At 45.4% G+C, this 20638-nt stretch overlaps 1 protein-coding gene across 2 annotated transcripts in view; it reads left to right on the forward strand.

Moving 5' to 3' along the window:
- The window catches only part of LOC129822461 (tumor necrosis factor receptor superfamily member 19L-like), an 87759-nt gene extending 67121 nt beyond the window's left edge, over window positions 1-20638 (forward strand). For both annotated transcript variants that reach the window (XM_055880755.1, XM_055880756.1), the window contains exons 7-11: window positions 9696-9776; window positions 10311-10389; window positions 14801-15196; window positions 16934-17093; window positions 17916-20638. In XM_055880755.1, the coding sequence (XP_055736730.1) occupies window positions 9696-9776; window positions 10311-10389; window positions 14801-15196; window positions 16934-17093; window positions 17916-17927 (728 nt within the window). In that variant the 3' untranslated portion in view covers window positions 17928-20638. The remainder of the gene's footprint in view (window positions 1-9695; window positions 9777-10310; window positions 10390-14800; window positions 15197-16933; window positions 17094-17915) is intronic.

Raw genomic sequence — 20638 nt, forward strand, 5'->3', positions numbered from 1 at the left:
TCTACCTCCTTGTCTGGTGTTGCTAGTATCTCAGTCTCCATCTCCTTGTCTGGTGTTGCTAGTGTCTCAGTCTCTACCTCCTTGTCTGATGTTGCTAGTGTCTCAGTCTCCATCTCCTTGTCTGGTGTTGCTAGTGTCTCAGTCTCCATCTCCTTGTCTGGTGTTGCTCGTGTCTCAGTCTCTACCTCCTTGTCTGGTGTTGCTAGTGTCTCAGTCTCCATCTCCTTGTCTGGTGTTGCTAGTGTCTCAGTCTCCATCTCCTTGTCTGATGTTGCTAGTGTCTCAGTCTCCATCTCCTTGTCTGGTGTTGCTAGTGTCTCAGTCTCCATCTCCTTGTCTGGTGTTGCTAGTATCTCAGTCTCTACCTCCTTGTCTGGTGTTGCTAGTGTCTCAGTCTCCATCTCCTTGTCTGGTGTTGCTAGTATCTCAGTCTCCATCTCCTTGTCTGGTGTTGCTAGTATCTCAGTCTCTACCTCCTTGTCTGGTGTTGCTAGTGTCTCAGTCTCCATCTCCTTGTCTGGTGTTGCTAGTATCTCAGTCTCTACCTCCTTGTCTGGTGTTGCTAGTGTCTCAGTCTCCATCTCCTTGTCTGGTGTTGCTAGTGTCTCAGTCTCCATCTCCTTGTCTGGTGTTGCTAGTGTCTCAGTCTCCATCTCCTTGTCTGGTGTTGCTAGTGTCTCAGTCTTTACCTCCTTGTCTGGTGTTGCTAGTATCTCAGTCTCTACCTCCTTGTCTGGTGTTGCTAGTGTCTCAGTCTCAAGCTCCTTGTCTGGTGTTGCTAGTATCTCAGTCTCTACCTCCTTGTCTGGTGTTGCTAGTGTCTCAGTCTCCATCTCCTTGTCTGGTGTTGCTAGTGTCTCAGTCTCCAGCTCCTTGTCTGGTGTTGCTAGTATCTCAGTCTCTACCTCCTTGTCTGGTGTTGCTAGTGTCTCAGTCTCCAGCTCCTTGTCTGGTGTTGCTAGTATCTCAGTCTCTACCTCCTTGTCTGGTGTTGCTAGTGTCTCAATCTCCATCTCATTGTCTGGTGTTGCTAGTATCTCAGTCTCTACCTCCTTGTCTGGTGTTGCTAGTGTCTCAGTCTCTACCTCCTTGTCTGGTGTTGCTAGTGTCTCAGTCTCCATCTCCTTGACTGGTGTTGCTAGTGTCTCAATCTCCATCTCCTTGTCTGGTGTTGCTAGTATCTCAGTCTCTACCTCCTTGTCTGGTGTTGCTAGTATCTCAGTCTCTACCTCTTTGTCTGGTGTTGCTAGTGTCTCAGTCTCTACATCCTTGTCTGATGTTGCTAGTGTCTCAGTCTCCATCTCCTTGTCTGGTGTTGCTAGTGTATCAGTCTCCATCTCCTTGTCTGGTGTTGCTAGTGTCTCAGTCTCTACCTCCTTGTCTGGTGTTGCTAGTGTCTCAGTCTCTACCTCCTTGTCCGGTGTTGCTAGTGTCTCAGTCTCTACCTCCTTGTCCGGTGTTGCTAGTGTCTCAGTCTCTACCTCCTTGTCTGGTGTTGCTACTAACTTTTAGTTAATTTAAGTATACTGTAAACTAACGTTATCCTTTCAGTTGAGCGTACTAGTGCTTCGCCTGTCTACTGAAAGTTGATGCTGTTGCTATGCAATCTCTTGCTAGCTAGTTAGCATAACAAATACCTAGCTAGACATTTTACGACTTCGGGTGTGTTCTTAAAGTTAATCTAGAATGCCAGAGTGCGCAAATCCAGAGCGTTATCAGATTGTCTGTTCGTAAATTCAGAGCGTTTCACTCTCGGGGCTTACACTGGACGTTCTGGCCGAGGAGGAGGGTTGACCCAAGTGTTCTGACCTCACAACGGCAGTCAAGCACCCAAGCTAACTGGCTTACATTGGCTAGCTTGCTAGCTACTTCCATCACAAATGAGAGAACACCCTAGCAGAGTTTTCATGTTGTCCAGAGCGTTGGTGACAGTAACTGTGCTGCTGGCAACAATTTAATTACGCTTATTTTTGCTGACGTTTACTGACACCGGCCATATTCAACGGGTGTTGAGTGTTCGTAAATTCATCAGTTATTCTGCGCTCTGGCACACTCAGACGAGAGTCCTCTGAAATCGGAGTAGATTGCCAGAATTAACAATGTCGATTGAGAACTCACAACAACTATACCACTTAGCTAAGAATGATGTGAATAATCAAAGCAATAAACGTTGGGTAGTTAGTTAGATATCAGATAGTTAATATACTGCCTGTTAAGTTTGATGTATTAGTAGCCAACTAACGTTAGGTAGCTAGCTAACATACCGGTACATACTGCTGTAATGCTATGCGGTTCGTAAGGATAGCGTAGCTAACAAATTGTCAGCCAACATAACGTGTAATGTAACTTATTTGAAAAGTTATTACTTTATTACATTGCTCAACATTTTCTTAACATTTGTCATAATTAGTTAAAGCAATGAATTTGTATCCACTCTCGTCTGACTATTTTTCACCATTTTCTCCAAATCTGAAAGCGTTGTGAAGCCACGCCCATTTTCAGAAGAGTTGCATTATGGGCCCTAAAAGCACAGAAATAGTGTCCACTGCATATATACTTTGTATTTTGGCGAATTTAGTACGACATCCGGGAACTTTTGGCACACTAACTATATCCATACATATTATGACCAATAAGCATAGTATATACTCAGTTCACATCACAAATAGTACAGTTAGTGAGGTTAGTATGAGTAGTGGAACACATTTTTTGTATTATGAAACCGTAGCTGCCCTGTAGCATGGAGAAACACCCACCCCTCCTCCTTCTCTATAAATCTATCTCTCCATTCCCAGATCAATTATTCAATAATTTATTCTCTCCTTTCCTATCTCTCCTATCATCAACTTCTCCTTTCCTATCTCTCCTATCATCAACTTCTCCTTTCCTATCTCTCCTATCATCAACTTCTCCTTTCCTATCTCTCCTATCATCAACTTCTCCTTTCCTATCTCTCCTATCATCCACTTCTCCTTTCCTATCTCTCCTATCATCCATTTCTCCTTTCCTTTCCTATCTCTCCTATCATCCAATTCTCCTCTCCTTTCCTATCTCTCCTATCATCTACTTCTCCTTTCCTATCTCCTATCATCCACTTCTCCTTTCGTATCTCTCCTATCATCCACTTCTCCTTTCCTATCTCTCCTATCATCTACTTCTCCTTTCCTATCTCTCCTATCATCAACTTCTCCTTTCCTATCTCTCCTATCATCTACTTCTCCTTTCCTATCTCTCCTATCATCCAATTCTCCTCTCCTTTCCTATCTCTCCTATCATCTACTTCTCCTTTCCTATCTCTCCTATCATCTACTTCTCCTTTCCTATCTCTCCTATATCTACTTCTCCTTTCCTATCTCTCCTATCATCTACTTCTCCTTTCCTATCTCTCCTATCATCTACTTCTCCTTTCCTATCTCTCCTATCATCTACTTCTCCTTTCCTATCTCTCCTATCATCTACTTCTCCTTTCCTATCTCTCCTATCATCTACTTCTCCTTTCCTATCTCTCCTATCATCTACTTCTCCTTTCCTATCTCTCCTATCATCCAATTCGCCTCTCCTTTCCTATCTCTCCTATCATCTACTTCTCCTTTCCTATCTCTCCTATCATCTACTTCTCCTTTCCTATCTCTCCTATCAGCCACTTCTCCTCTTTTCTTTTCCTCTCCATCATATCATCCACTTCTCCTCTTCTTTCCCCTCTATCTTAACATCCACTTCTCCTTTCCTTTCCCCTCCATCATATCATCCACTCCTCCTCTCTCCCCTCCCTCCCCTCCCCTCCATCATATCATCCACTTCTCCTCTCCATCATATCATCCACTCCTCCTCCCTCACCTCCATCATATCATCCACTCCTCCTCCCTCCTCTCCATCATATCATCCACTTCTCCTCTCCTCCCTCCCCTCCATCATATCATCCACTCCTCCTCCCTCCCCTCCATCATATCATCCACTTCTCCTCCCTCCCCTTCATCATATCATCCATTTCTCCTTTCCTTTCCTCTCCATCATATCATCCTCTCCCCCCTCCCTCCATCCTCTCCTCCCTCCCCTCCCTGCTCCATCATATCCTCCTCTCCTCCCTCCCCTCCATCATATCATCCTCTCCTCCCTCCTCTCCTCTCCTCCCTCTCTCCCTCCATCATATCCTCCTCTCCTCCCTCCCATCCATCATATCATTCTCTCCTCCCTCCTCTCCTCCCTCTCTCTCTCCATCATATCCTCCTTTCCTCCCTCCCCTCCAACATATCATCCTCTCCCCCTCCCTCCTCTCCTCCCTCCATCCTCTCCTCCCTCCCCTCCCTGCTCCATCATATCATCCTCTCATCCCTCCTCTCCTCTCCTCCCTCTCTCCCTCCATCATATCCTCCTCTCCTCCCTCCCCTCCAACATATCATCCTCTCCCCCTCCCTCCTCCCTCCATCCTATCCTCCCTCCCTGCTCCATCATATCATCCTCTCCTCCCTCCATCCTCTCCTCCCTCCCCTCCCTGCTCCATCATATCATCCTCTCCTCCCTCCTCTCCTTCCTCTCTCCCTCCATCATATCATCCTCTCCCCCCTCCCTCCCTCCTCTCCCCCTCCCTTCTCTCCTCCCTCCATCCTCTCCTCCGTCCCCTCCCTGCTCCATCATATCATCCTCTCCTCCCCCCTCCCTCCCCTCCATCATATCTTCCTCTCCTCCCTCCCCTCCATCATATCATCCTCTCCTTTCTCCCCTCCCTGCTCCATCCCTCTGTGTCTGGTCTGCGTGTTGCTGTGTGTGTCAGTGTATTGCTGTGTGTGTCAGTGTGTTGCTGTGTGTGTGGACATGTTCCAGGTCTCTGTTCTATAGGGTTTACTGTTGCGTGCAGCATTGAGGGCAGCTGCTGCAGTGGTGCAGAGACACACAGAAAGAGAGAGACTGAGAGAGCGAGATGGGGGGGAGGGTAAAGCGAGGAGTATGGTGTCAAGTGATGGGTAATAGTGAAAAAGATAAGGAACTATGAAAGATGAAGAGGGGAGAGCGAAGAGCAATACTGAGTGATAGAGGGAATGAGGCAGCAGAGGTTAGAACTCATCTAATTAACATCCCTCCTGTTCATCCATCTCTCTCCCCCTCTCTCTCTCTGCATCTCTCTCCCCCCTTTCTCTCTCTCTCTCACTCTCTCTTTCTCCCCCCTTTCTCTCACCCCCCTCTCTCACTCCCCCACTCTCTCTCTGCATCTCTCTCTCCCCCACTCTCTCTCTCTCTACATCTCTCCCCCTTTCTCTCTCTCGCTCTCTCTCACCCCCTTTCTTTCTCCCCCTCTCTCTCTCTCTCTCTCTCTCTCTCTCTCTCTCTCTCTCTCTCTCTCTCTCTCTCTCTCTCTCTCTCTCTCTCTCTCTCTCTCTCTCTCTCTCTCTTTCTCCCCCTTCTCTCCCCTACTCTCTCTCTCTGTATCTATGCTTACATAACAGTGCTGTCTGGCAGTGGGCTAGTCCTGAGTGGGCTGAAGAGAAATCCCTTACACCAGCACTTTACTCATTCGTGTGTGTGTGTGTGACACCTTTTCCTACGTCAGTTCTCTTTTAAACTACACTCAAGGGGAACACTCATTTGAGAACATGGGGTTGTACAAGCTCTACAGAATACATATCTGCTAGCATTATCTGGCTGTGATACATATCTGCTAGCATTAGCATTAGCTGGCTGGGATACATATCTGCTAGCATTAGCATTATCTGGCTGTGATACATATTTGCTAGCATTAGCATTATCTGGCTGTGATACATATCTGCTAGCATTAGCTGGCTGTGGAAGCAGTCTCACAGAGATAGGTCAACTCAGGCTGCTGCAGAGATATTGTTGTCCATGGAGACCAACACACACACTCTAGCAAACACCGAGTGTTGAATGGAGCGTGTAGCAGAGTGAGCTATTCTAGTGCCCCCATCTGATCACCTCTGGTGCTATGGCTCGGCGCCGGTTGCTACAGAGACATCTATTCTCTGTTGGTTGCTCTCATACATGGCCCACACCTTTATCAGAGAGACTGGAGAGAGACTGGAGAGAGACATGGCCCACACCTTTATCAGAGAGACTGGAGAGAGACTAGAGAGAGACATGGCCCACACCTTTATCAGAGAGACTGGAGAGAGACTAGAGAGAGACATGGCCCACACCTTTATCAGAGAGACTGGAGAGAGACTAGAGAGAGACATGGCCCACACCTTTATCAGAGAGACTGGAGAGAGAGAGACTGGAGAGAGAGAGACTGGAGAGAGAGAGACTGGAGAGAGAGAGACTGGAGAGAGAGAGACTGAAGAGAGACATGGCCCACACCTTTATCAGAGAGACTGGAGAGAGACTGGAGAGAGACTGGAGAGAGACTGGAGAGAGAGAGAGACTGGAGAGAGAGAGACTGGAGAGAGACATGGCCCACACATTTATCAGAGAGACTAGAGAGAGACTAGAGAGAGACTAGAGAGAGACTAGAGAGAGACTGGAGAGAGGGTGAGAGAGAGAGACTGGAGAGAGACATGGCCCACACCTTTATCAGAGAGACTAGAGAGAGACTAGAGAGAGACTAGAGAGAGACTAGAGAGAGACTGGAGAGAGAGAGACTGGAGAGAGAGAGACTGGAGAGAGAATGGAGAGAGAATGGAGAGAGACGAGAGAGACTAGAGGGACTAGAGAGAGAGAGACTGGAGAGAGACTGGAGAGAGACTGGAGAGAGAGAGGCTGGAGAGAGAGGGACTGGAGAGAGACTGGAGAGAGAGAGACTGGAGAGAGAGAGACTGGAGAGAGAGAGACTGGAGAGAGACTAGAGAGAGAGAGAGACTGGAGAGAGAGAGACTGGAGAGAGAGAGACTAGAGAGAGAGACTAGAGAGAGAGACTAGAGAGAGAGACTGGAGAGAGACTAGAGAGAGACTAGAGAGAGAGAGACTGGAGAGAGAGAGACTGGTGAGAGACTGGAGAGAGAATGGAGAGAGACTGGAGAGAGACTGGAGAGAGACGAGAGAGAGAGAGAGACTGGAGAGAGAGAGACTGGAGAGAGAGAGACTGGAGAGAGACTAGAGAGAGAGAGAGACTGGAGAGAGAGAGACTAGAGAGAGACTAGAGAGAGACTGGAGAGAGACTGCAGAGAGACTGGAGAGAGACTGGAGAGAGAGAGATTGGAGAGATTGAGACTAGAGAGAGAGAGACTGGAGAGAGAGAGACGAGAGAGAGACTAGAGAGAGACTAGAGAGAGAGACACACAGAGAGACAGAGAGACTAGAGAGAGAGAGAGACTGGAGAGAGAGAGACTAGAGAGAGAGACTAGAGAGAGAGACTGGAGAGAGACTAGAGAGAGACTAGAGAGAGACTAGAGAGAGAGACTAGAGAGAGAGACTGGAGAGAGACTAGAGAGAGACTAGAGAGAGACTAGAGAGAGAGAGACTAGAGAGAGAGAGACTAGAGAGAGAGAGACTGGAGAGAGAGAGACTGGAGAGAGAGAGACTGGAGAGAGAGAGACTGGAGAGAGACTGGAGAGAGACTGGAGAGAGACTAGAGAGAGAGAGACTGGAGAGAGAGACTAGAAAGAGACTGGAGAGAGACTGGAGAGAGACTAGAGAAAGACTAGAGAGAGAGAGACTAGAGAGAGACTGGAGAGAGACTGGAGAGAGACTGGAGAGAGACTGGAGAGAGACTGGAGAGAGACTGGAGAGAGACTAGAGAGAGAGAGATTGGAGAGATTGAGACTAGAGAGAGAGAGACTGGAGAGAGAGAGACTAGAGAGAGACTAGAGAGAGACTAGAGAGAGAGACACACAGAGAGACAGAGAAAAAACATTGGGACAAACACCAAATCGAAACTCTGCATGCAGAATTCTGCAAAAATATTGTCTGTATACAACGTAAAACACCAAATAATGCATGCAGAGCAGAATTAGGCCGATACCTGGTAAATATCAAAATCCATAAAAGAGGCTTAAATTCTACAACCTCCAGAAGTGATTCCCAAACCTTCCATAACAAAGCCATCACCTACAGAGAGATGAACCTGGAGAAGAGTCCCCTAAGCAAGCTGGTCCTGGGGCTCTGTTCACAAACACAAACAGACCCCACAGAGCCCCAGGACAGCAACACAATTAGACCCAACCAAATCATGAGAAAACAAACAGATAATTACTTGACACATTGGAAAGAATTAACAAAAAACAGAGCAAACTAGAATGTTATTTGGCCCTAAACAGAGAGTACACAGTGACAGAATACCTGACCAGTGTGACTGACCAAAACCAGGCAGACCTGGCTCTCAAGAGAAGACAGGCTATGTGCACACTGCCCACAAAATGAGGTGGAAACTGAGCTGCACTTCCTATCCTCCTGCCCAATGTATGACCATATTAGAGACACATATTTCCCTCAGATTACACAGACCCACAAAGAATTTGAAAACAAACCCAATTTTGATGAACTCCCATATCTACTGTGTGAAATACCACAGTGTGCCATCACAGCAGCAAGATTTGTGACCTGTTGCCACAAGAAAAGGGCAACCAGTGAAGAACAAACACCATTGTAAATACAATCCATATGTGTTTATGTATTTTCCATTTTGTACTTTAACTATTTCTACATCATTACAGCACTGTATATATTTTATGGAAAATAGCTTTTGTATGTTTCTGGAAGATGCACCATGCTACCTTGTTGACGACATGACCGAGCAGCGCATTACTGGCAATTGGAGAAAGGCGCTCCTCCCTCACCGCTTTTTCCCGTTCTAGTCACAGGCCATAGACTGGTGCCCTGCGGCTCAGCATAATCGAATCCGCCCCTTGTTTTTACTTAATCGTCAAAATCAATCATGTCAGGATATTGCTTTTCAACAGCAAAAGTTCAAAAATCACTGGAGGACATCTTAAATGTAGCCATAATATGTTCACTCTAATATGACATTTGAAATGTCTTTATTCTTTTGGAACTTCTGTGAGTGTAATGTTTACTGTTCTTTTTTTATTGTTTATTTCACTTTTGTTTATTGCTTTGGCAATATTAACATATGTTTCCCATGCCAATAAAGCCCTTAAATTGAAATTAAATGAGAGAGAGATAGAGAATTTCAGAACTCGGGAGATTTAGCAAGTTTACTCATCTCTGTTGGTGTGCAACAGCCCTCAGTGGTTTCACATACATCACACTGAAGTGTCACTCAAACACATACATCACACTGAAGTGTCACTCAAACACATACATCACACTGAAGTGTCACTCAAACACATACATCACACTGAAGTGTCACTCAAACACATACATCACACTGAAGTGTCACTCAAACACATACATCACACTGAAGTGTCACTCAAACACATACATCACACTGAAGTGTCACTCAAACACATACATCACACCTGTTCAAATAGACAAAGACCGTCTTCAGGATTTCCTTTGCCTCCTCTTTAATGAGTTGAAAAGTAATTTTGGTTCAAATCCCTGTGGAATGTTTCTTTATTTATAAACTTAATCCCAGTTCAGTCCCTGTCTGGTTTTCCGGTCGGTTAATTTAAAATGGCCTGTCTTTGTCTCTGGGTAGTAATGTTGAATATTTCTCTCCCTCCGTCTCCCCTCTCTCGCTCTCTCTCCCGCTCTCTTCCTTTCTCTCTTTCTCCCTCACTCCCTCTGCACCCCCCACCCCCTCTCTTTCTCTCCCCTCCCTCTCTCTCTCGCTCCCTCTATCTCTGTAGGTTACGCTTGTCCCTACATCGTAGACGATCCCAATGAAGACACCATCAGTGTTCTAGTGCGCCTCATCACAGAGAAGAAAGGTACTAGTACCTTTATGATGACGTCACTGTTTCTGATGATGTCATAGGCCTGAGCGTAAAGCAACCCCTAGCCTTTACCCCTTCTGTGTTGGTGATCTGAAAGTGAAAAAGATGGGTGTAGGCTCTCCTATGCTCATCACAAGACCAGGTTTAGGCATATTGCTTACTACTATACAGTCTGTTCAGATCTGCAAACACAGAGAGATGTCTCTGCTAATAGGGTTGTGGGTTTTGAAACCACTAACTTCATCAATACGAGATAATAGCCAATTGAGTTTGAACACGGTCATCACACTCATCTGATTTCATCCACTGTTAATAATATCTTCCCTAAAAATCTCTGTGCGCGTGTGCGCGTGCGTGCGTGCGCGTGTGTGTGTGTGTGTGTGTGTGTGTGTGTGTGTGTGTGTGTGTGTGTGTGTGTGTGTGTGTGTGTGTGTGTGTGTGTGTGTGTGTGTGTGTGTGTGTGTAATCACTCCTACAGTTATGTATGTAGTAATGAAAGTCTTTGCTGAAGTGCTGTATGTGTTGTAGAGAATGCTGCTGCTCTGGAGGAGCTGCTACTGGAGTACGAGAGTAAACAGATGGCCATCAGCAAAGCCTCCTCAATCAAGTGAGAACCCTATATATAATACATGCATAGACATATCTACCTTAAACAGTGTTCTGCTTAGTCATACTGGGTGAGCGCAATGACTGTACACAGTGCCTTCAGAAAGTATTCATACCCCTTGACTTATTCTACGTTTTGTTGTGTTACAGCCTGCAATCAAAATGGATGACATTTATTTATTGCTCACCCATCTACACACAATACACAAAAATGACAAAGTGAAAATATGTTTTTAGAATTTTTTTGCAAATGTATTGAAAATTAAATACAGACATATCTCATTGACATAAGTATTCACACCCCTGAGTCAATACTTTGTAGAAGTACCTTTGGCAGTAAATACAACTGTGAGTCTTTCTGGATGAGTCTCTAAGAGATTTCCACGCCTGGATTGTACAACATTAGGCAATAATTTTTTTCTAAATATGTCAAGTTCTGTCAGAATGGTTGTTGGTCATTGTTAGACAGTCATTTTCAGGTCTTACTATAGATTATCTAGCAGATTTAAGACACAACTGTAACTCGGCCACTCAGGAACATTCACTGTCTTCTTGGTAAGCAACTCCAGTGTAGATTTGGCCTTGTGTTTTAGCTTATTGTCCGGCTGAAAGGGAAATTAATCTCCCAGTGTCTGGTGGAGAGCAGAGTGAACCAAGTTTTCCTCTAGGATTTAGACTGTGCTTAGCTCCATTCCTTTCTTTTTTATCCTATCCTTAACAATGACAAGCATACCCATAACATGATGCAGCCACCACTATGCTTGAAAATATGCAGAGTGGTACTCAGTAATGTATTGGATTTGCCCCAAACATAACAATTTTGCAGTTTTACTTTAGTGCCTTGTTGCAAACAGGATGCATGTTTTGGAATATTTTTATTCTGTACAGGCTGCCTTATTTTCACTCTGTCATGTAGGTTAGTATTGTGGAGCAACTACAATGTTGTTGATCCATCCTCAGTTTTCTCCTATCACAGCCATTAAACTCTGTAACTGTTTTAAAGTCACCATTGGCCTCATGAAATCCCTGAGAGGTTTCCTTCCTCTCCGGCAACTGAGTTAGGAAGGACGTCTGTATCTTTGTAGTGATTGGGTGTATTGATACACCATCCAAAGTGTAATTAACCATGCTCAAAGGGATATTAAATGTATTTTTTATTTTATTTTTACCCATCTACCAATAGGTGCCCTTCCTTGCCAGGAATTGGTCTTTGTGGTTGAATCTGTGTTTGAAATTCACTGCTCAACTGAGGGACATTACATATAATTGTATATGAGGTAGTCATTCAAAAATTCTGAATGAGTTCATGCAACTTATTATGTGACTTGTTATTAAGCAAATATTTTCTCCTGAACTTATTTAGGCTTGCCATTAAAAAAGGGTTGAATACTTATTGAATGTAGACATTTCAGCTTTTTATTTTTAATGAATTTGTAAAAAATTTGAAAAACATAAGTCCACTTTAACATTGTGGGTATTGTGAGTAAGTCAGTGACAAAACATCTCAATTTAATATATGTTTTTATTCAGGCTGTAACACAAGAAAATGTATTCATACATAGTATTCATTTTTTATATCTGTGTCCATATTGTCCATGAGTTTCTAGTAAAATAGACCATAATGGTTAATGAGAAAATAGCCTAATCAAGTAATCAATTATCTCAATTCCCACCAGTTTGACGCCAAAACATTGACAACAAATATATTTTGACATAGTAAAATACATTTATTTTCCTTAGTTTGTAAAAAATATTTCATGCTGAAACCCTCATATTAAAACACTAGTGGTATTCACTAAGTTGACGGTTTATATTTAGTATAATGTTTTACACCTTTGTCATTCTATTTTTTTATTTCAAATCATCTTACTTAATTATTTCATATTTTACATATGATAAAGCCACACAGTGGGCCAGAGATAATTAGACACCTGTGATAATCTGAAGTACTCAAAAGGGCCACTAGATGTTTTGTGATTAGATTACAAAAATTCATTGAAAGATACCAACATTCTGGTAGTTTACTGGTACACTTTGAAAGTTTCCAGTAATATACCCTCCCTTTGAAACCCTCTTCCTGTATGAAGACGCAATAGCACATCTAAGCCAAATGAGGTCAGATGGTGTCTCATAAAGACATGACAGTTTGAGCTACTCCAGGAAGTGATATTGCAGGCTACGTGAGTGCTGCCCCCTCTCATCGAGTAACTCAAGTTAAAGGCCGACCGGGGTACTGCAAGCTACAATTAATCAGGGGTGTCAAACTCCTTCCATGGAGGGCCTAGTCTGCTGGTTTTAGTTTTTTCCTTTCAATTAAGACCTAGACAACCAGGTGTGGAAAGAGCCTTACTAATCAGTGACCTTAATTCATCAATCAAGACACTCGGCCCTCCGTGGAAGGATTGTCTTCAAAACGTATTTTTATTTACACGAAGACTGACCACACAGTTTTCTGTTTTTCCGTTCACTAAAATGGTGGAACCTGTTTTCTGCTAACAATGTCTACAGTACCGCGGTCGGCCTTGAACTCCTGTGCCTTCACACACACTGACCGACCGACCGACCGACCGACCGGTTCTCTATACCCTGTGCTGTAAAACAGGTTACAGGACAGGGTATAGAACACAGGTTACAGGACAGGGTATAGAACACAGGTTACAGGACAGGGTATAGAACACAGGTTACAGGACAGGGTATAGAACACAGGTTACAGGACAGGGTATAGAACACAGGTTACAGGACAGGGTATAGAACACAGGTTACAGGACAGGGTATAGAACACAGGTTACAGGACAGGGTATGGAACACAGATTACAGGACAGGGTATAGAACACAGATTACAGAACAGGGTATAGACCACAGGTTACAGGACAGGGTATAGACCACAGGTTACAGGACAGGGTATAGACCACAGGTTACAGGACAGGGTATAGAACACAGGTTACAGGACAGGGTATAGAACACAGGTTACAGGACAGGGTATAGAACACAGGTTACAGGACAGGGTATAGAACACAGGTTACAGGACAGGGTATAGAACACAGGTTACAGGACAGGGTATAGAACACAGGTTACAGGACAGGGTATAGAACACAGATAACAGCAGAAGAATATATGGTACAGCTTAATGGAAAAGCCCAATAGATTATGTCTGTGGTCAGATGTTCTGAAATGTTCTGCTGTTCTCTACTGTGAGTTTGTCAGCTTGCGTTCTGGAACGCTCTACATACTCACACATACAAGCATTATGCACACACGCACACAAACACACATACCTTTTCTGTGGTCCAGGGGTAACCAGAGGTTAGTGGGGGTCGTTGGGGTCAGAGAAGCATTACAGGACCCTCCCACACAATGGAACAATAGGCAGCTCTGCACTGAGTGGTTTCATGAAGGCTGGGATGGCAGAGCCGCTTGGACACTGTGCATTTTAATAAAGGGAGGGCTCTGCCAGTTGCCAGGCGTTTCACTGGTAGGCCAGGGGGTTCAGTAGGCTAGGGGCTTCAGTAGGCCCAGAGCTTCAGTGGGCCAGGGGCTTCAGTGGGCCAGGGGCTTCAGTAGGCCCAGGGCTTCAGTAGGCCCAGGGCTTCAGTAGGCCCAGGGCTTCAGTTGGCCCGGGGCTTCAGTAGGCCAGGGGCTTCAGTGGGCCAGGGGTTTCAGTAGGCTAGGGGCTTCAGTAGACTAGGGGTTTCAGTAGGCTAGGGGCTTCAGTAGGCTAGGGGCTTCAGTAGGCCAGGGGATTCAGTAGGCCAGGGGCTTCAGTAGGCATGGGGCTTCAGTAGGCCTGGGGCTTCAGTAGGTCAGGGGCTTCAGTAGGCCAGGGGCTTCAGTAGGCTAGGGGTTTCAGTAGGCTAGGGGCTTCAGTAGGCTAGGGGCTTCAGTAGGCCCAGGGCTTCAGTAGGCCCAGGGCTTCAGTAGGCCAGGTGCTTCAGTGGGCCAGGTGCTTCAGTAGGCCAGGGGCTTTAGTAGGCCAGGGGCTTCAGTAGGCCAGGGGCTCCAGTAGGCTAGGGGCTTCAGTGGGCCAGGGGCTTCAGTAGGCCAGGGGCTTCAGTAGGCCAGGGGCTTCAGTAGGCCAGGGGCTTCAGTAGACCAGGGGCTTCAGTAGGCATGGGGCTTCAGTAGGCCAGGGGCTTCAGTAGACCAGGGGCTTCAGTAGGCATGAGGCTTCAGTAGGCTAGTGGGGTTGATTTCTGAAGAGGGCGATGTAGTTGGACAGAAACCAGATGTGGGGTATTGCTGTTTGTCCCTACCCTATTACACACACACAGACACAGACACACACAAACACATGCATACGCCAAAACCATGTAAAAGTGTGTGTTTTGCATGTGTGGCGCACTATGGTCATTTCCCCGTCTGTGTGTGTGCCTGCATACCTGCTCATACATGTTCTCTCTCTCTCCCAACTCCAGGTTCCCGGTGCTGTCTCCTCTGACTCAGTTCCTCTCCTTACCCAGACTATGTCCTCACCAGTCTCACCTCCACACCATATCTGGTCTGTCTGGTCTGTCTGGCCCCCGACACGGCTACTGCTGCTCTCGCTGTGCCCAGAAGAAATGGCCCCCCATCCTCCTGCCCCCCTTCGGCCCCCTCAAACCCCCACAATTCCTGCTGACCCCCCTCAAACCCCCTCAGTCTCTCCTGTTACCCCCTCGGGACCTCCAGGCCCTCCAAAAGACTCCTCTCCTGCCCCCTGTGGACACACATCACTCCACCACTAAGATCTCCCAGACCCCCAGGGCTGGGTCAGGGTTACTCCCTGAGGGGAAGTGGAGGATGCCTGGGGAGGTGACCCGGTCTGTTGGGAGGTGAAGATGGAAACACACACACACACACATATACTGTTCCTAGGTGTGAGCATTGTGTACATACAGTTGAAGTCGGAAGTTTACAAACACCTTAGCCAAATACATGTAAACCCAGTTTTTCACAATTCCTGACATTTAATCCTAGCACAAATTCCCTGTTTTAGGTCAGTTAGGATCACCACTTCATTTTAAGAATGTGAAATGTCAGAATAATAGCAGAGAGAATGATATATTTCAGCTTTTATTTATTTAATCACATTCCCAGTGGGTCAGAAATTTACATGCACTCAATTAGTATTTGGTAGCATTGCTTTTAAATTGTTTAACTTGGATCAAACGTTTTGGGTAGCCTTCCACAAGCTTCCCACAATAAGTTGGGTGAATTTTGGCCCATTCCTCCTGACAGAGCTGGTGTAACTGAGTCAGGTTTGTGGGCCTCCTTGCTCGCACACACTTTTCGGTTCTGCCCACACATTTTCTAAAGGATTGAGGTCAGGGCTTTGTGATGGCCACTCCAATACCTTGACTTTGTTGTCTTTAAGCCATTTTGCAACAACTTTGGAAGTATGCTTGGGGTCATTGTTCATTTGGAAGACCCATTAGCGACCAAGCTTTAACTTCCTGACTGATGTCTTGAGATGTTGCTTCAATATATCCACATAATTTTCCTTCTCATGATGCCATCTATTTTGTGAAGTGCACCAGTCCCTCCTGCAGCAAAGCACTTCTACAACATGATGCTGCCACCCCAGTGCTTCACGGTTGGGATGGTGTTCTTCGGATGCAAGCGTCCCCCTTTTTCCTCCAAACATAACAATGGTCATTATGGCCAAACAGTTCTATTTTTGTTTCATCAGACCAGAGGACATTTCTCCAAAAAGTATAATCTTTGTCCCCATGTGCAGTTGCAAACCGTAGTCTGGCTTTTTTATTGCTGTTTTGGAGCAGTGGCTTCTTCCTTTCTGAGCAGCCTTTCAGTTTATGTCGATACAGGACTCGTTTTACTGTGGATATAGATACTTTTGTACCTGTTTCCTTCAGCATCATCACAAGGTCATTTGCTGTTGTCCTGTGATTGATTTGCACTTTTCGCACCAGAGTACGTTCATCTCTAGGAGACAGAACGCGTCTCCTTCTTGAGCGGTATGACGGCTGCGTGGTCCCATGGTGTTTATACTTGTGTACTATTGTTTGTACAGATGAACATGGTACCTTCAGGCATTTGGAAATTGCTCCCAAGGATGAACCAGACTTGTGGAGGTCTACAATTTTTTTCTGAGGTCTTCGCTTATTTCTTTTGATTTTCCCATGATGTCAAGCAAAGAAGCACTGAGTTTGAATGTAGGCCTTGAAATACATCCACAGGTACACCTCCAATTGACTCAAATTATGTAAATTAGCCTATCAGACACTTCTAAAGCCATGACATAATTTTCTGTAATTTTCCAAGCTGTTTAAATGCACAGTCAACTTAGTGTATGTAAACTTCTGACCCACTGGAATTGTGATACAGCGAAATAATCTGTCTGTAAACAATTGTTGGAAAAAGTACTTGTGTCATGCACAAAGTAGATGTCCTAACTGACTTGCAAAAACTATAGTTTGTTAACAAGAAATTTGTGGAGTGGTTGAAAAAGGAGTTTTAATGACTCCAACCTAAGTGTATGTAAGCTTCCGACTTCAACTGTACGTAGGTATATCCATGCGCCGTGTGTCAATCTTCTGTTTGATTGACAGGTTTCAGGTGGCTCAGATTCAGGAGCAGAGGCCTGGTTCCATGGAGATGACATTCTGCCCAGAGTCGAGTGACTCAGACTCAGTGGAGGATTCATCTCTGCTGGGGGCGAACAAGTCATCCTCGTCATCATCCTCATCAGCTGCCAGGGGTACACAGGAGGTGACGGTTACTTCCTGTCTTGCTGATTTCTCCCTCTCATCTTTCTCTCGTTTTATTTTCACCTCCTCTATTCCTCTTTCCAGTCCACAGAACATTCTGCTTTTTGGAGTGCTGTTGAGTTCTCTCAGGAGACCCTGACCCTGAACACAGAGGACGTTAGATCATATTCTTCTAGTGACCAATGAATTATGGAATAGTAACACATTGCCTGTCATTGTGGTGCGGGGAAGAACTCCCTCCAGCACACACACACCCTCCCTAGTTAGTCATTAGTGACAAAAACACACACGTCTAGCTCAGCAGGTTTAAACGTGACACACACAATCACGACACACTTACGTTTTGTCAGTGCTGACGAGGGAATTAATTAAATTGTATTTTTGCGTCAAATTGCCAGTTGGCATCCCATCCCTGACAGTTAGTGAGGAAGCTACTGACCCCTGGTGGTGACATTGGGAACACACACCACCTCTCACGTCCTGCCTGTAAGGCATATTCCCATGAAGCAACATCCTGTGAGTCAACGATCAACCATTCTAATAATCTCTCTCTCTCTCTCTCTCTCTCTCTCTCTCTCTCTCTCTCTCTCTCTCTCTCTCTCTCTCTCTCTCTCTCTCTCTCTCTCTCTCTCTCTCTCTCTCTCTCTCTCTCTCTCTCTCTCTCTCTCTCTCTCTCTCTCTCTCTCTCTCTCTCTCTCTCTCTCTCTCTCTCTCTCTCTCTCTCTCTCTCTCTCTCTCTCTCTCTCTCTCTCTCTCTCTCTCTCTCTCTCTCTCTCTCTCTCTCTCTCTCTCTCTCTCTTTCCACTTGCTCTCTCTCTTACAGGTTAACAGCTAAACATTCGCAGAGAGGAATGCTGGGTAAAAATAACTCTACCTCGCTGATCGATGGATGTGATGGGATTCCAAAATGGCGACCAGAGAAGTTGATTATCCTCCTCGTTACGATTTGGGAAGTTAGCCTGGGTGCTTGTTGGGAAGTTAGCCTGAGTGCCAGACAAAGGGAAACCCTTCTATTTATAACACAAACAAGTTGTATTTTATCCTATTGTTTTTAGAGGCAGGGAGACGAGAGGAGGAACAAACTATGAATTAACCCAACCGTGTGGTTGTGCTTCCATAAGACTCTGGACAGGTTGGAGGACCTTAACACCGTCTGCACGCGACACTGTGCAATACACACACACACACACACACACACACACACACACACACACACACACACACACACACACACACACACACGGAGGTAGGCCTACATAGACACATAGCACACATACAAAAGATAACAAGTATTATTATTATTATAGGAAACCACTCCAATTTGTAGTGCAGAAAACTTTTAATCATTTTTCTAACACTTTCAGCTGTTTTGACTTGTTATATTTGAAACGCTGATTAGCGTAAGTTTTAGGCCTTCTTGATAATGTTGAATGTAGTCTCCAACATTGACAGAGAGACATGATAATATACAAACAGCATGAACTACATGTTGGACTATTTAGGTCTTATAGATGGAATTTAACTTCATTTAGTTTCTGATTCAAGTTGAACATTTGGTAACAGCGGTGTAAATGACTGTATATACTGTATGTACATAGAGATGTGAATATTGAAACTCTTAGATTTTTACAGAGGAGGGTCAGACAGCGACAGGGACAGAGTCAGGGACAGAGTCAGGGAGAAGATCAGGGACAGGACAGAGTCAGGGTCAGGGACAGAGTCAGGGACAGAGTCAGGGAGAAGATCAGGGACAGGACAGAGTCAGGGACAGAGTCAGGGACAGGGTCGGGGACAGAGTCAGGGAGAAGATCAGAGTCAGGGACAGAGTCAGGGACAGAGTCAGGGACAGAGTCAGGGACAGGGTCAGGGACAGGGTCAGGGACAGAGTCAGGGACAGAGTCAGGGAGAAGATCAGGGACAGGACAGAGTCAGGAACAGAGTCAGGAACAGAGTCAGGAACAGAGTCAGAGTCAGGAACAGAGTCAGGAACAGAGTCAGGATCAGAGTCAGGATCAGAGTCAGGATCAGAGTCAGGATCAGAGTCAGAGTCAGGAACAGAGTCAGGGACAGAGTCAGGGACAGAGTCAGGGACAGAGTCAGGGAGAAGATCAGGGACAGGACAGAGTCAGGGACAGGGTCAGGGACAGGGTCGGGGACAGAGTCAGGGAGAAGATCAGGGACAGGACAGAGTCAGGGACAGAGTCAGGGACAGAGTCAGGGACAGAGTCAGGGACAGAGTCAGGGACAGAGTCAGGGACAGGGTCAGGGACAGAGTCAGGGACAGAGTCAGGGAGAAGATCAGGGACAGGACAGAGTCAGGAACAGAGTCAGGAACAGAGTCAGGAACAGAGTCAGGAACAGAGTCAGGAACAGAGTCAGGATCAGAGTCAGGATCAGAGTCAGGATCAGAGTCAGGGTCAGAGTCAGGGTCAGAGTCAGGGTCAGAGACAGGGTCAGAGACAGGGTCAGAGACAGGGTCAGAGACAGGGTCAGAGACAGGGACAGAGACAGGGACAGAGTCAGGGACAGGGTCAGGGACAAGTTCAGGGACAGAGTCAGGGACAGAGTCAGGGACAGAGTCAGTCAGGGACAGGGTCAGGGACAGAGTCAGTCAGGGACAGAGTCAGTCAGGGACAGGGTGTGGGTTTGCCAGTAGTTTGCGGTGCTTATTTTGACACACTTAAATATGTCCCAGGCATTTTGGGGGAGATGTGCTTTGTCCTGTAACTTCCTCTCTCCTGGCGTGTCACAGAGCTACACTGACCATTGATCAGTGCCATCCTGCTCCATGTGGCACTTAGCTCAAACCATGACCTCACTTCCTGCCTTGTGACAATTGCCTTTCAACAAACATAGAATAAGTTAGTAGGATAATCAACTAGTCTCTTTTGCCCCCAAAGATAAGCACTACAGATGCATTATTCATTCCATTTTCATTCAACTGTTATTACGTATTGCTATGCACACACACGCACACACACAAACACACACAAACAAACACATAAACACAAACTTTCCTACTCTTCCAAGGAGAGCATGCAGACAGTCACTATCATCTCTGGGTAATCTGAGTAAAAACTGTATTCTAAAGGAAACTACATTATCATAGGAATATTTTGACTTTAACCATCTCAATGTCATTCCCTCAGCTGCATTTCACGTGTTTTTACTTCAGTGTTTTTGTTTGTTATTTAAATAGATTTCCGAGTAGTGGCCGGCGTAGCTGCTTCACAGTGGAAACACAGTTTGGGTTTTGCAGTTTACATTTGATAAAAGGTGGATGATGATCAGGATCCAGTTGAACAATTTTTTAATATTCTGTATGTTGCTGTTTTTGTAGTTTAGAACCATTGTCTGGATTTGATCATTTTTATTGGTTGAACATTTCCATATTTTTATGTGATTTATTATAACATGTTATAAACTGAAGTGTTGCATAAAGGAAAACAACTCATCTTCTCTACATTGTAGATTTGTATTTATTATGATATTACATTTTTCTCTATGATATTTCTACTCTTGAAATAAATGAGCGGTTTATTGTGA

This window comes from Salvelinus fontinalis, chromosome 24, assembly GCF_029448725.1.
Source record: "Salvelinus fontinalis isolate EN_2023a chromosome 24, ASM2944872v1, whole genome shotgun sequence".
Classification (NCBI taxonomy): domain Eukaryota; kingdom Metazoa; phylum Chordata; class Actinopteri; order Salmoniformes; family Salmonidae; genus Salvelinus; species Salvelinus fontinalis.